The sequence below is a fragment of the Pristiophorus japonicus genome, chromosome 7, assembly GCF_044704955.1.
Source record: "Pristiophorus japonicus isolate sPriJap1 chromosome 7, sPriJap1.hap1, whole genome shotgun sequence".
In the NCBI taxonomy this organism is placed as follows: Eukaryota; Metazoa; Chordata; class Chondrichthyes; family Pristiophoridae; genus Pristiophorus; species Pristiophorus japonicus.
Window position 1 is genome coordinate 112121045 of NC_091983.1, and position 12017 is coordinate 112133061.

The 12017-nt window shown below is 46.0% G+C and overlaps 1 protein-coding gene and 1 long non-coding RNA gene across 6 annotated transcripts in view; one reads left to right on the forward strand and one right to left on the reverse strand.

Annotated features, from left to right (window-relative positions):
• Window positions 1-2632: 2632 nt before the first annotated feature.
• On the reverse strand, window positions 2633-7807 carry LOC139266834 (uncharacterized). Its single transcript, XR_011593784.1, has 3 exons — window positions 7506-7807; window positions 5114-5207; window positions 2633-3762 (listed from the first exon to the last, which is right to left on the reverse strand). It is a non-coding gene; the product is annotated as an uncharacterized lncRNA (long non-coding RNA).
• An 88-nt stretch (window positions 7808-7895) lies between these two features.
• Window positions 7896-12017, forward strand: part of med23 (mediator complex subunit 23) — a 94786-nt gene continuing 90664 nt past the window's right edge. For 4 of the 5 annotated variants that reach the window (XM_070885246.1, XM_070885247.1, XM_070885248.1 and 1 more), the window contains exons 1-2: window positions 7908-8028; window positions 9683-9714. In XM_070885246.1, coding sequence (XP_070741347.1) covers window positions 7978-8028; window positions 9683-9714 — 83 coding nt within the window. In that variant the 5' untranslated portion in view covers window positions 7908-7977. Of the gene's footprint in view, window positions 8029-9682; window positions 9715-12017 lie in introns of all 5 variants that reach the window. The other variant, XM_070885245.1, reaches the window with a different exon arrangement.

Sequence of the window (12017 nt, forward strand, 5' to 3'; positions counted from 1 at the left end):
TTACCCGTTTTTGTTCGGCTTTTTTATGCTGAACTTCATAGTCTTGGATTCGAGCCCTTCAAGGCCTCTTAGGGTTAGGCTTTTATATAGTTTTCTTACCGCAAAACAGTGGGATAGTTTAATAATATACCGTAATTATCCTTTGGTGTACTTTGTGGATTTTGTCTTTAATTCTTTTTATTACTAATCCTCCGCTTGCCCCGTGTCATGTTTGGGCATCCTGGGGGTTTTGAGGTCGTTGTGGTTAGGGCTATTGTGGTGGTTGGGATCTCTAAGTTACACACGAACATTCCCCATAAGGAACCATTACCACATTGTGATTCCCTGATGGGTATGGTGGTAATCCCCTCTGCCTCTCTGGTGAGGTTACATCTTACCCACATGCACTTGTGTGTATTTCCTTGGTCCGAGCGATTCATGCATGTCCATGATTGGTTCTGCCATGAGTGTCCCTTCTCCGGGCTTGACCATTCTACTTCAAGTCACCCACTTTGGCATTTTCCACAAAAGATTGAGTTTGTAGTGGAAATATTTCCTTGATAGCTGTCTGGGGAACTTACTACTGGGCCGTGGTATAAGATGGGGTTACCCAGTATTCCTCCTACTAGGACTAGGGTTCTGTAAAACACAACATGTTTTCCCGGTCGTCACCGGTCAGTTAGGGTCTCATGTTACACATAACATTTTAACTGTGTCCAATGTTTCCACCGTCCAGTTCCGCCTATGGCCACGCACGCACACGTGTCACTTATCATTATTACCTGGTTAGGGTCTGTCCATTTTGGTGAGAATCCTGGATTTTCGCGATTTATTTTTACCATTACCTTGCTCCCAACCTGTGGTATCTGAGCCTTTTGTTCCTTGGTGCCAGTTTCCAAGTTCTTGATCACTTGCTGATCCCTGGCGTGTGCCTTCAGATCGTGTAATTGTTTACATAATTCCATCACAAATCTCCTTACTCAGTCCCGATAGGGTCCGACGTCATCACTTCCTGTCACTAGAACCTCAGGTATTCGCATTGCCCTTCTTGTCATTATGTCGAAAGGTATGAGTCCGGTGGTCCGGTCTGAGGTCACCCTTAACTTCATTAAAATCCGGGGCAGCATATCTACCCATCCCTTTCCTGTAATGTGGTGACCCAACTAGAGTTTTCTACAGTTCAAGCATGACGTCTCTGCTCATGCATTCCATACCTCGACTAATAAAGGCAAGTATTCCATATGCCTTCTTACCTTATCTACCTAGCCTGCTAGCTTCAGGGGTTTGTGGAACGATACTCCAAGGTCCCTTTGTTGCTCTACACTTTTCAGTGTCATACCATTGAATGTTTGTTTTATAATCTGCATCATAATCTGCTGCCTCTGTATTTTTTTAGCAATTTTTGCTGCTATATGCCTACACTTCATGGTTTGGATTTCCACTAAACATCTCCTTTTAGAATTGCTTCCTGCTTTTTTCTTTAAATGGTCACCGTAGAAATTTCGACCCCTCATTTCTTGCATTACAAAGAGCCTCTTTCTCTCTACATTTCCACCACGTTTGTCAGTCTGTTGCAGTTAAAACAGACTTCAGCTGTCCTATCCCCGCCCCCCCACTGTTTCTAATTGATAGGGGCTGCTGGCAATTGTTCTTTTCTATGTGTCCTGATGGATGCTGTGGTCATCACATCTACTGTCAGTTTATTTCATCACTTTCTTAGTCAATAGTCTCGTCCATTTACTTAATTCATAATACACGCGAGTGACTAAAACGAGGGCTTTCTCCTCCTTTTGTTTCTTTTCCAACTCCCACCATTTTCTTTGTTCAGCGGGTGGGTCTCTGGTTTCCAATGTTGCTTAATCATTATTTAAATTTTTTTTTTTTAATTTCAAAATATAATTTATTCATAAAAAAATCTGTACAGTACATTCAATGGCATTTCAGTACATTTCGCTGCGGTCAGCAATCCCATACAATACATCTGGGTGCTGACGGCAGTTCCGTTCGTTACATTTCTTGTTTTTCAGTTCAAGTGCGATTCGGTACATTAAACGGTATACATTGTGGTACATTCACACAAATTACATTTCATGTGTTACAATACAGTGCCCGGAATGGGTGACGGTACATTTACATTTTTCTTTTCAAACATGCATTTCGTAACACACCTTGCATTGTACATGGCACGACATTGGTGTTTACAGATTTGGTGCTCTATGTACACAAAGAGTAAATTACAAATACAGCCCGAGGGAGGTTTGTGCTGATTCCTGCCCCCGGGTTTTCCGTGGCGGAAGGGCTTTAGACTGTGGCCCTTCCCCACCGTGCCTTTGCAGCGACTGCACCAATTTTCAGTGCGTCCCTCAGCACGTATTCCTGGATCTTGGATTGCGCCAGTCTGCAACATGCGGACGTGGTCATCTCCTTGTTCTGGAAGACCAGCAAGTTTCGGCAAGACCAAAGAGCGTCTTTGACCGAGTTGATGGCCCTCCAGCAGCAGGTGATGTCTGTCTCGGTGTGTGTCCCTGGGAACAGCCCGTAGAGCACAGAGTCTTGTGTTACGGAGCTGCTTGGGATGAACCTCGACAGCAACCACTGCATCTCTTTCCAGACCTGCGTTGCAAAGGCGCAATCCTGAAGGAGATGGGTGACAGTCTCGTCCGCCCCGCAGCTGGCCCGGGGGCACCGTGCCGTACTGCTGAGGCGTCAATTAGTTTTAGATTTTTGTCTGCTAGGTACCGTGTCAGGGATCCCTGGTCCCCACTCGAGTTTCTCACTTCCCATGGCTAGAGGTTGTCAGCGGTACATCCCTTACTTACTCGCCCTGAATGAGACTAATATGTGCAACCTATTGGTTGTCAGCGGTACGTCCCTTACTTATTCCTCACGAGTGAGACCGTTACTTGCAACCTTATCAATTATCAATCGCAACGTTACACAGACACACTTCTATATAACTGATCGCAATTGTTTCACCTGGGATCTTCCGCTGACTACTTGAAGTTTCGGCCAGACCTGCAGATTCGGATCTCTCAGGCAGCTGACACCGGACAGATTTCTGCCCTTTGTCCTAATTGTGCGTGGTAATTTAAACGTACTCATGCCTTTGACATGGCTTCCATCTGGCGGTGTCTGCCGCCCGTTTGAGATCCTGTTTGTGACGCCTACTGTAGTGGAGTATTTAAAATTAACACTCAACAATCGGTCTGGGTTCGAAGATTCAATGTTAGAGGTACCACTTTGTGATGCACATCATGGTACAATATCACCTGAGTTGAGATTACCATTAGCCCATTTGTTGTCCCTGGGATGTGTTTATGGTAAACAATTTGCTTTTCCCAAAAATCTGTTTATTCGTTGGAGAAGGAGCCTTTGGATGAGTCTTATTTTTTTAAACTCTACTGCTTGTACAACCGCGCTCCCGTCCTTGATATAATGGACGGTTACAGTGGTGTGATTATCATGTAGCCCTATCTTATACCCTCGTCCATCCCTATTTCTACCATCCACGATATGCCCCTTACTACTTTGTGAGTTTGGCGGGGTTTGCGAGGTATGTCTGTGGACAGGAGGTAGTTCCAAATCTGGGATACGAGAAGATTCTTCCAGCTCCCATGTCCTGTCCACTTCCCTTTGGATCATACTGTACCTGATTAGATGGGAGGACGAATCCCACCTGAGGTTTACTCTCAGATGTAGTCGGTTACAGTGGTGTGCCCTCCTGACCCCTCAGGAATAATCCACTGACCCCTTTAAACAACATCACTTCTTTCCGATGGTCACCTACTTAAAACAAAAGAAACAGAATCTGTGGTGATTCTCTTCAAATTAAGAAGATTTCCAATATTCAAAAGGTATCACCCACTGAGTTAAAACAGTTCACAGCTGCCTGTGAAAGAGTTTCGAAAGCTGACAAACACTGACACCATTAATCAATGTCGACTTCAGCCTGCAGCCTTTTTCAGTTTAAACTCTCCAGTTAAGAATGTTGCTTTTATAAAGTCTACACATTTTTATTCTCAAAATAAACATTCAGAAAAACACCTTTGCACATAATAGTATTTCATCCTTTTCTCCCCAGTTGCACATTGGTCAGAATTTTTTTTTTAAACCATACCAATTATTAATGTGAAATGCCTTATGTCCGAAACTAATGACTCTCCACACAATTTACATCAACCAGAATTTGATCATGGCCATAATAAAAGTCTGTTTTTAATAGATGAATTAGCCTCAATAACTCCAATATTAAGCTTCACAATGCCACTTGAAAAAGGGGTGGAGCCACAGCCAAACAAAGGAACAGTCACACAGGTTTTCCTCAAACTTTACTGAAACATCAAAGGAAAACACGAGAACAGTAAGAAAGAAACATGATCTTCCCTTTTCTCCTTTTGATTGAGTCATAACTATTTGTCCATTATTCCTTAAATCAATTTTCAATTTCTGATCCCTATCATATCTCCTCCTCTAAACCGCCCTTCAATTACTTTAAACTTATGCTCTCTGGTTGTTGACCTCTCCGCCAAAGGAAACAGGACCTTTTTATCACTCTATCTAGTCCCCACCTAATTTTATACACCTCAATAAAATCACCCCTCAGGCCTCCTCTTTTGCAAGGAAAAGAGACCCAGCATCTCGAATCTTTCCGCACAGCCAAAATTCTCCAGTCCAGGCAACATTCTTGTAAATCTCCTCTGCACCCCTTTCCTGTATTATCTGATCCTTTCTTTCCATCTCTTTATGTTGTTCCCGATAGCAGGCTAAGACTACCATATGAGCCCAGTCCCCTTTATTTCTTGGCTGGCACTCCCACCACTTTGCCTGCCTCTCCGGTGGGTCGTCTGGTTGCCATCCCTTTTTCTTCATTCCCTCAATTAGTTCCATATTTTTATCTGCTAGCATTTTCCCTATAGATCCCTCGGGGCCCCAGTCATATTCGCTGGCCATTTCTAAGATTGCTTAGTGGGCTACTCTTGTACCTCCGTTGCGTCTCCTGACCGATACTTGTTCGTTAGTACCGCGCCCCGGTTATTTATTCCTTGGTCTCCGTCCTCTCTTTCTACAAATTTCCTCCTTTCCCGTAAACAGTGTAACAGCTCTAACTTATAGGTGGTATTTAAAACGTACTCACCCCAACAGCTGCCACATTTTCGGGTTAGTGAGTCTGTATCCTGCCGACTACGCCAGTTGATGGGGCGAATCGCCCTTTTCCTCTCTTAACAAGCCTGGATTCAACAGATGAACACCTTGGATAAGTTTCAATGACTTCAATTCCAACACGTGAAGGGGGAGCATCTTACTACTCAGCCGCCTGAGAGGATCTCCAACAAGCTGTTCAAATTACACCTTAATTATTCAGGGTTTAGCACATGGGTGCCCTCGTGGACAGACCTTAACAGTGACATGATTGGTTGTACCAACGCATGATCAAATACCCATTTGTTCCCTCCTTCCAAGTGTCACTCGCCTTATATTATATTGCTCCCTTGAGCCCAAGGTCAACGAGTGGTCATCTTGTGTACGTGCAGTTCTAAGCATACCTTCAACGAGTGGTCATCTTGTTGCTCTATGCATACGTGCAGTTTTAAGCATACCTCCTGTTTAGCCAGCTCAGGGCCTACATAATAGCCAGATAACATCTTTGATAATCAATCTTGTTCTTGAAGTTTCTATAAAATCACCTCTCATTCTCCTGAATTCCAATGAGTAGAGGTCCAACTTACTCAACCTTTCCTCATAAGTCAACCCCCTCATCCCCGGGATCAACCTAGTGAACCTTCTCTGAACTGCCTCCACAGCAAGTATAACCTTTCTTATGGTAAACGAGCCAAAGGTGGGCAGCGGAAGTGTTACAAGGATACCCTCAAAGCCTCCCTGGTAAAGTGCAACATCACCACTGACACCTGGGAGACCCTGGCAGAAGACCGCCCGAGGTGGAGAAAGTGCATCCGGGAGGGCGTTGAGTTCTTCAATGCAAAGAGTGTGAAGAGGTCAGGCGCAGACAGCGGAAGGAGCGCGCGGCAAACCAGCCCCACCCACCCCTTCCCTTGACGAATATCTGTCCCACCTGTGACAGAGTCTGTGGCTCTCGTATTGGACTGTTCAGCCACCATAGAACTCACTTTGTGAGTGGAAGCAAGTCTTCCTTGATTCCAAGGGACTGCCTATGATGATGATGATAATCCTTTCGTAAATATGGAAACTAAAACTGCACGCAGTAGTCCAGGTGTGGCCTCACCAATATCCTGTACAGCTGTAACAAGGCTTCCCTACTTTTATACTCCATCCCTTTTGCAATAAAGGCCAAGATTCCATTTGGCCTTCCTGATCACTTGCTTTACCTGCATACTATCCTTTTGTGTTTCATGCACAAGTAACCCCAGGTCCCGCTGTACTGCAGCACTTTGCAATCTTTCTCCATTTAAATAATAACTTGCTCTTTGATTGTTTTTTCTGCAAAAGTGCATGACCTCACACTTTCCAACATTATACTCCATCTGCCAAATTCTTGCCCACACACTTAGCTTGCCTATGTCCTATAATCTGAGGAAGCATGTTCTTGCTATTGAGGGAGTGTAGCGAAGGTTCACCAGAGTGATTCCTGGGATGGCAGGACTGACATATGAGGAGAGACTGGATTGACTAGGCCTATATTCACTGGAGTTTAGAAGGATGAGAGGGGATCTCATAGAAACATAGAAAATTTTGACGGGACTGGACAGGTTAGATGCAGGAAGAATGTTCCCGATGTTGGGGAAGTCCAGAACCAGGGGACATAGTCTAAAGATAAGGGGTAAGCCATTTAGGACTGAGATGAGGAGAAACTTCTTCACTCAGAGAGTTGTTAACCTGTCCCTACCGCAGAGAGTTATTGCTGCCAGTTCATTGGATATATTCAAGAGGGAGTTAGATATGGCCCTTACAGCTAAAGGGGATCAAGGGGAATGGAGAGAAAGCAGGAAAGGGGTACTGAGGTGAATGATCAGCCATGATCTTATTGAATGGTGGTGCAGGTTCGAAGGGCCGAATGGCCTACTCCTGCACTATTTTCTTTGTTTCTATGTTTCCTGTAGCCTCTTTATATCATCCTCACACATTATCCTTCCTCCCATCTTTGTATCATCAGCAAACTTGGCTATGTTACACTCAGTCCCCTCTTCCAAGTCGTTAATATAGATTGTAAATAGCACTGATTCCTGTGGCACCCCACTAGTTACTGATTGCCAACCAGAGAATGAGTTTGTCAGTGAATCTTCTATCCATGCTAATGTTATCACATACAATAATGTGATAATGACCAGATAATCTGTGTTTGTTCTGTTGATTGAGGGCTAACTATTGGCCAGGCCACCGAGGATAACTCCCTTGCTCTTCGAAATAGTGCCATAGGATCTTTTACGTCCAACTGAAAAGGACAAAACGGGGCTTCAGTTTAACGTCTCATCCAAAAGAGGGCACCTCCAGCAGTGCAGCACTGCCTCAGCACTGCACTAGAGTGTCAGCCTAGATTTATGTGCACATACCTGGAGTGGGATTGTGAACCCACAACCTCCTGACGCACTGAGCCACAGCCCAATATTAGGGGGGTGTGCACACTAATTTCTGGGGTCTGGGGCAGTGCAGCGCTCAGCCTGCCAGGGGCGGCCGCTGGCGGTGGGCGTGTACCCGCAGCGCCTGTGCACACATTGCCGGCCGCCCGCTCCCTACCAACCTGGCACCTCAACCTTAAAGCCGCTACAGAAGCACCAGCACTGAAAATGCAACCGAAGCTTGTCGGACATTTGTTTTTAAATCGGGTTCAAGCTGACAAACGGTAAAAGGAAACTTTCAGCCCAGCGCGCGATTAACAATGCGCTTCTGACCGGCCCGGAACCAAAGTGCTGAGCGGCAGGGGCGCGGCGGGAGATGAGAGGCGACGGCGCGGGTCAGACAGGAAGCGGAAGCTGCCCGCGGCTGCGATGGATTGAGGGGGAGCGAGCGGCTCGAGCCCGGGACATGGCGGTTTCCATGGAGACACAGCTACAGAGCATCTTCGAGGAGGTGGTGGTGAGTGAGAAACACAGAGCCTGAGGGACGGAGTGGGGGGTGGGGGCTGTGGTAGAAGAGTGAGAGAGAGAGAGAGAGGGGGGCTGTGAAAGAAGGGAGAGAGAGGGGGATGGGCTCTGGGAGAAGGGAGAGAGAGGGACTGTGGGAGAAGGGGAGGGGCGATAGGAGAGCGGGTGATGGGCAGGGAGAGTTCATTTGATGTTTCTCTTGCCTAACCTGCAAGGAGCAGGCTTGAGTCAAAATAGGTGCAGTAGCCCAGAAGTTTAGGTACTGGACTGGTAACCCAAAGTTCAAATCCTGCTGTGGCAAGTTGTGAAATTGTATTCAATAAATCTGGTAATTTCTGGTCTTCTACCCAAAAATATGTAAAAACTCTGTTGGTGCACTAATGTTATTCAGGGAAGGGACTTGTCACCCTGGCCTACATGTGATTCCAGTCTCATACTCATTTTGTCTGAGAAGGCTGATCTTGACTGGTGGTCAGCCTAGTTACTTGCTGAGGTGCATAATGACTACAACAACCAAAAGTACAAGTACACAGTGAATGTCAAAAAAATGAAAATGAAGCCGCCGCTGCCTTAGACGGTCCCTCATATTGAAGATGACTTGCTCTCAGACCGAAAAGGGATGAGTTCAGTGGTGTTTCAATGAAGGACCTAATATTCCAGGTCCCGAACTACATGTTGAAGGGTGGAAGATGCCTGTGTGTGGATTTTTTTGGTGTGTGGTGGCCGTTGCACACCAGCCATCACATGGTCTTGACAGAGCTAGGTCTTGGTCCAGTGGCAAGGATTACCCAAAGCGACTAGAGACCAGCTCTGCTGCATGGACCTAGTGCAAGGATTACCCAAAGCGACTAGAGACCAGCTCTGCTGCATGGACCTAGTGCGCGCGTACACATCGCAGTGTGGGCTGGCCCGTGTTGTCCCAGGGCCCTCGTCTTTCCTGGGCCCCAAACTCGCGCCTCTCCTGCGCCCCGACCACGTCACTCCATGATCACTCGCCGCTCCTTAAAAGGGGCCATAATAGGCGAGCGGCCCTTGGACAGCATGGCAGCCCCAACCTGCGAGGAAACACCAGCGGTAGGTCGGGGTGGGGGGGGGTCATAAAAGGCGAGCAGTCCCTGGACATCGTGACGGTGTACCACTTCTTCAGGGAGCACTGTGCGCTGGTGCAAGAGGGCAACTGGATTGGATGTCACCAAGGTCCAGCAGAAGCGGCGAGGTTTGGGTAAAGGAGCGGCGAGTGATCGTGGAAAATTAAGCAGACAGAATGGAGCTCACGAGTTTAATTGGTTTCCTGCAACATGCATACTAGATCCTCCAACTGGATATGTTCAGCTTTTATATTGGTCTTAGAAATTATGTAAGATGTGTAGTTTAATTGTTTGATGTAAGTCAATATTTGACGCTAGTTTTCAATAACTTAACCAACATTGTGAAAATACTTTTGAATTTGAACAACTGAAAATAAATATTTTGAGAACTGAATGCACTTTAATGACATTTATAATTAGTCTGGTAGCTTTTGTTTTAGCTTAATTTCTTATCCTCCCCCACATCACCAATAATCCTTCCCTTCCATTTATTGTTCCCTGAGCATTTCTTACTTTAATACAGAGTTCATGTAACTATTACACTGTTTTCTTTTGCAGAAAACTGAAGTAATCGAAGAAGCCTTTGCTGGGTGAGTATACACTTTCACTTTGTAGCAGTTTTGATCTGCAGCTAATTACAGTAGAACCCACTATGAAGATAAATTCTTCGTCAGAATAGCCAACCCCAGCTCCACCTACTCAAATTGAAATCGCAGTTCTGCAAATGACAAATTAATAGTACAGGTTGAACCTTTTATCTGGCACCCTCGGGACCTGGCCTAGGCCAGATAAGAGGACTTGCCGGACAATGGGAGGTTAAGCTGACCCTCGACTTACCCAGCCCTGATAACAGTGTCGTGCCCCTGACCGCCTCCGCCACGCTCCGGTTCCAAAACTCCTGTTACGCTCCGTCTCCGCGCTGCCAGGACACCACTAGCACAAAGCAGCAGCTCTCAACAGAGCCAGGAAGTGTTTGAAAACACCACGCTGAAATCTTGGGCCTCTCTCGCGATGCTGGTTTGCCACAGCTGACAAAGTTGTGCAGAAGCATACTGCGCAGCATTTCGGGCTCAGCGACCATTGTGGTGGGGGGGGTGGCTTTCATGTTCGACTCATAACCTGAAATCTTTACTGGATTATTATGGGGGCTGGAAGAACTTGCAGTTATTCAGCTCTCCTGTAGGAAACATTAATGACAGTTGAGGTTGAATGCTGTCTATAGGAAGGAACTGAGTGTCTAAAGAAATGGCATTTTCTTGCTCCATATTTTCTCATGCTCTTATTGTTGTCTTGTCTTAAAACTTTTAGAAATACATCAAATTATTATTTAAATTGTTATTAATAAAAATGTTCCATCTCTTACAGTCTGTTTAGAAACATAGAAAATAGGTGCAGGAGTAGGCCATTCGGCCCTTCTAGCCTGCACCGCCATTCAATGAGTTCATGGCTGAACATTCAACTTCAGTACCCCATTCCTGCTTTGATCCCCCTAGTAGTAAGGACCTCATCTAACTCCTTTTTGAATATATTTAGTGAATTGGCCTCAACAACTTTCTGTGGTAGAGAATTCCACAGGTTCACCACTCTCTGGGTGAAGAAGTTCCTCCGCATCTCGGTCCTAAATGGCTTACCCCTTATCCTTAGACTGTGACCTCTGGTTCTGGACTTCCCCAACATTGGGAACATTCTTCCTGCATCTAACCTGTCTAACCCTGTCAGAATTTTAAATGTTTCTATGAGGTCCCCTCTCATTCTTCTGAACTCCAGTGAATACAAGCCCAGTTGATCCAGTCTTTCTTGATAGGTCAGTCCCGCCATCCCGGGAATCAGTCTGGTGAACCTTCGCTGCACTCCCTCAATAGCAAGAATGTCCTTCCTCAGGTTAGGAGACCAAAACTGTACACAATACTCCAGGTGTGGCCTCACCAATGCCCTGTACAACTGTAGCAACACCTCCCTGCCCCTGTACTCAAATCCCCTTGCTATGAAGGCCAACATGCCATTTGCTTTCTTAACCGCCTGCTGCACCTGCATGCCAACCTTCAATGACTGATGTACCACGACACCCAGGTCTCTTTGAACCTCCCCTTTTCCTAATCTGTCACCATTCAAATAATAGTCTGTCTCTCTGTTTTTACCACCAAAGTGGATAACCTCACAAGGTGGGTCTTGATCACGGAGGGAGGTGGTAGCAGTCTAGATGATTTTTGTGGATAATATCAAACTTACCTTTGCTGGTTCAGCCTCAGACAGGAGTTGAGGAGACGGATGGAGTCAGTGGTCAGGGACGTAATTTGTGGCGGGGAGCGAAAACAATGGCTACTGTCTTCCCAATATTCAATTGGAAAAAATTTCTGCTCATCCAGAACTGGATGTCGGACAAGAAGTCTGAAATTTAGAGCTCGTGGAGAAGTGGTGGTGAAGTAGAGCTGGGTGTCATCAGCGTACATATGGAAACTGACGCTGTGTTTCCGGATGATGTCACCAAGGGGCAACGTGTAGATGAAAAATAAAGGGGGCCAAGTTTAGTTCCTTGGGGGATACCAGAGGTAATGATGCAGAGGCGGGAAAAGAAGCCATTGCAGGTGATTCTTTGGTTACGATTAGATAGATAAGAATAGAACCAGGTGAGTGCAGTCCTACTTCCATTGGAGAAGGATAGAGTGGTCAATCGTGTCAAAGGTTGCAGCCAAGTCGAGAAGGATGAGGAAGGATAGTTTGCCTTTGTCACAGTCACAAAGGATGTCATTTGTGACTTTGATGAGAGCCATTTCGGTACTGGTGGCAGGTGCGGAAACCGGATTGGAGGGATTCAAGCTTGGAATTGCGGGAGAGATGGGCACAGATTTGGGAGGCGACAACGCGTTCAAGGACTTTGGAGAGGAAAGGAAGG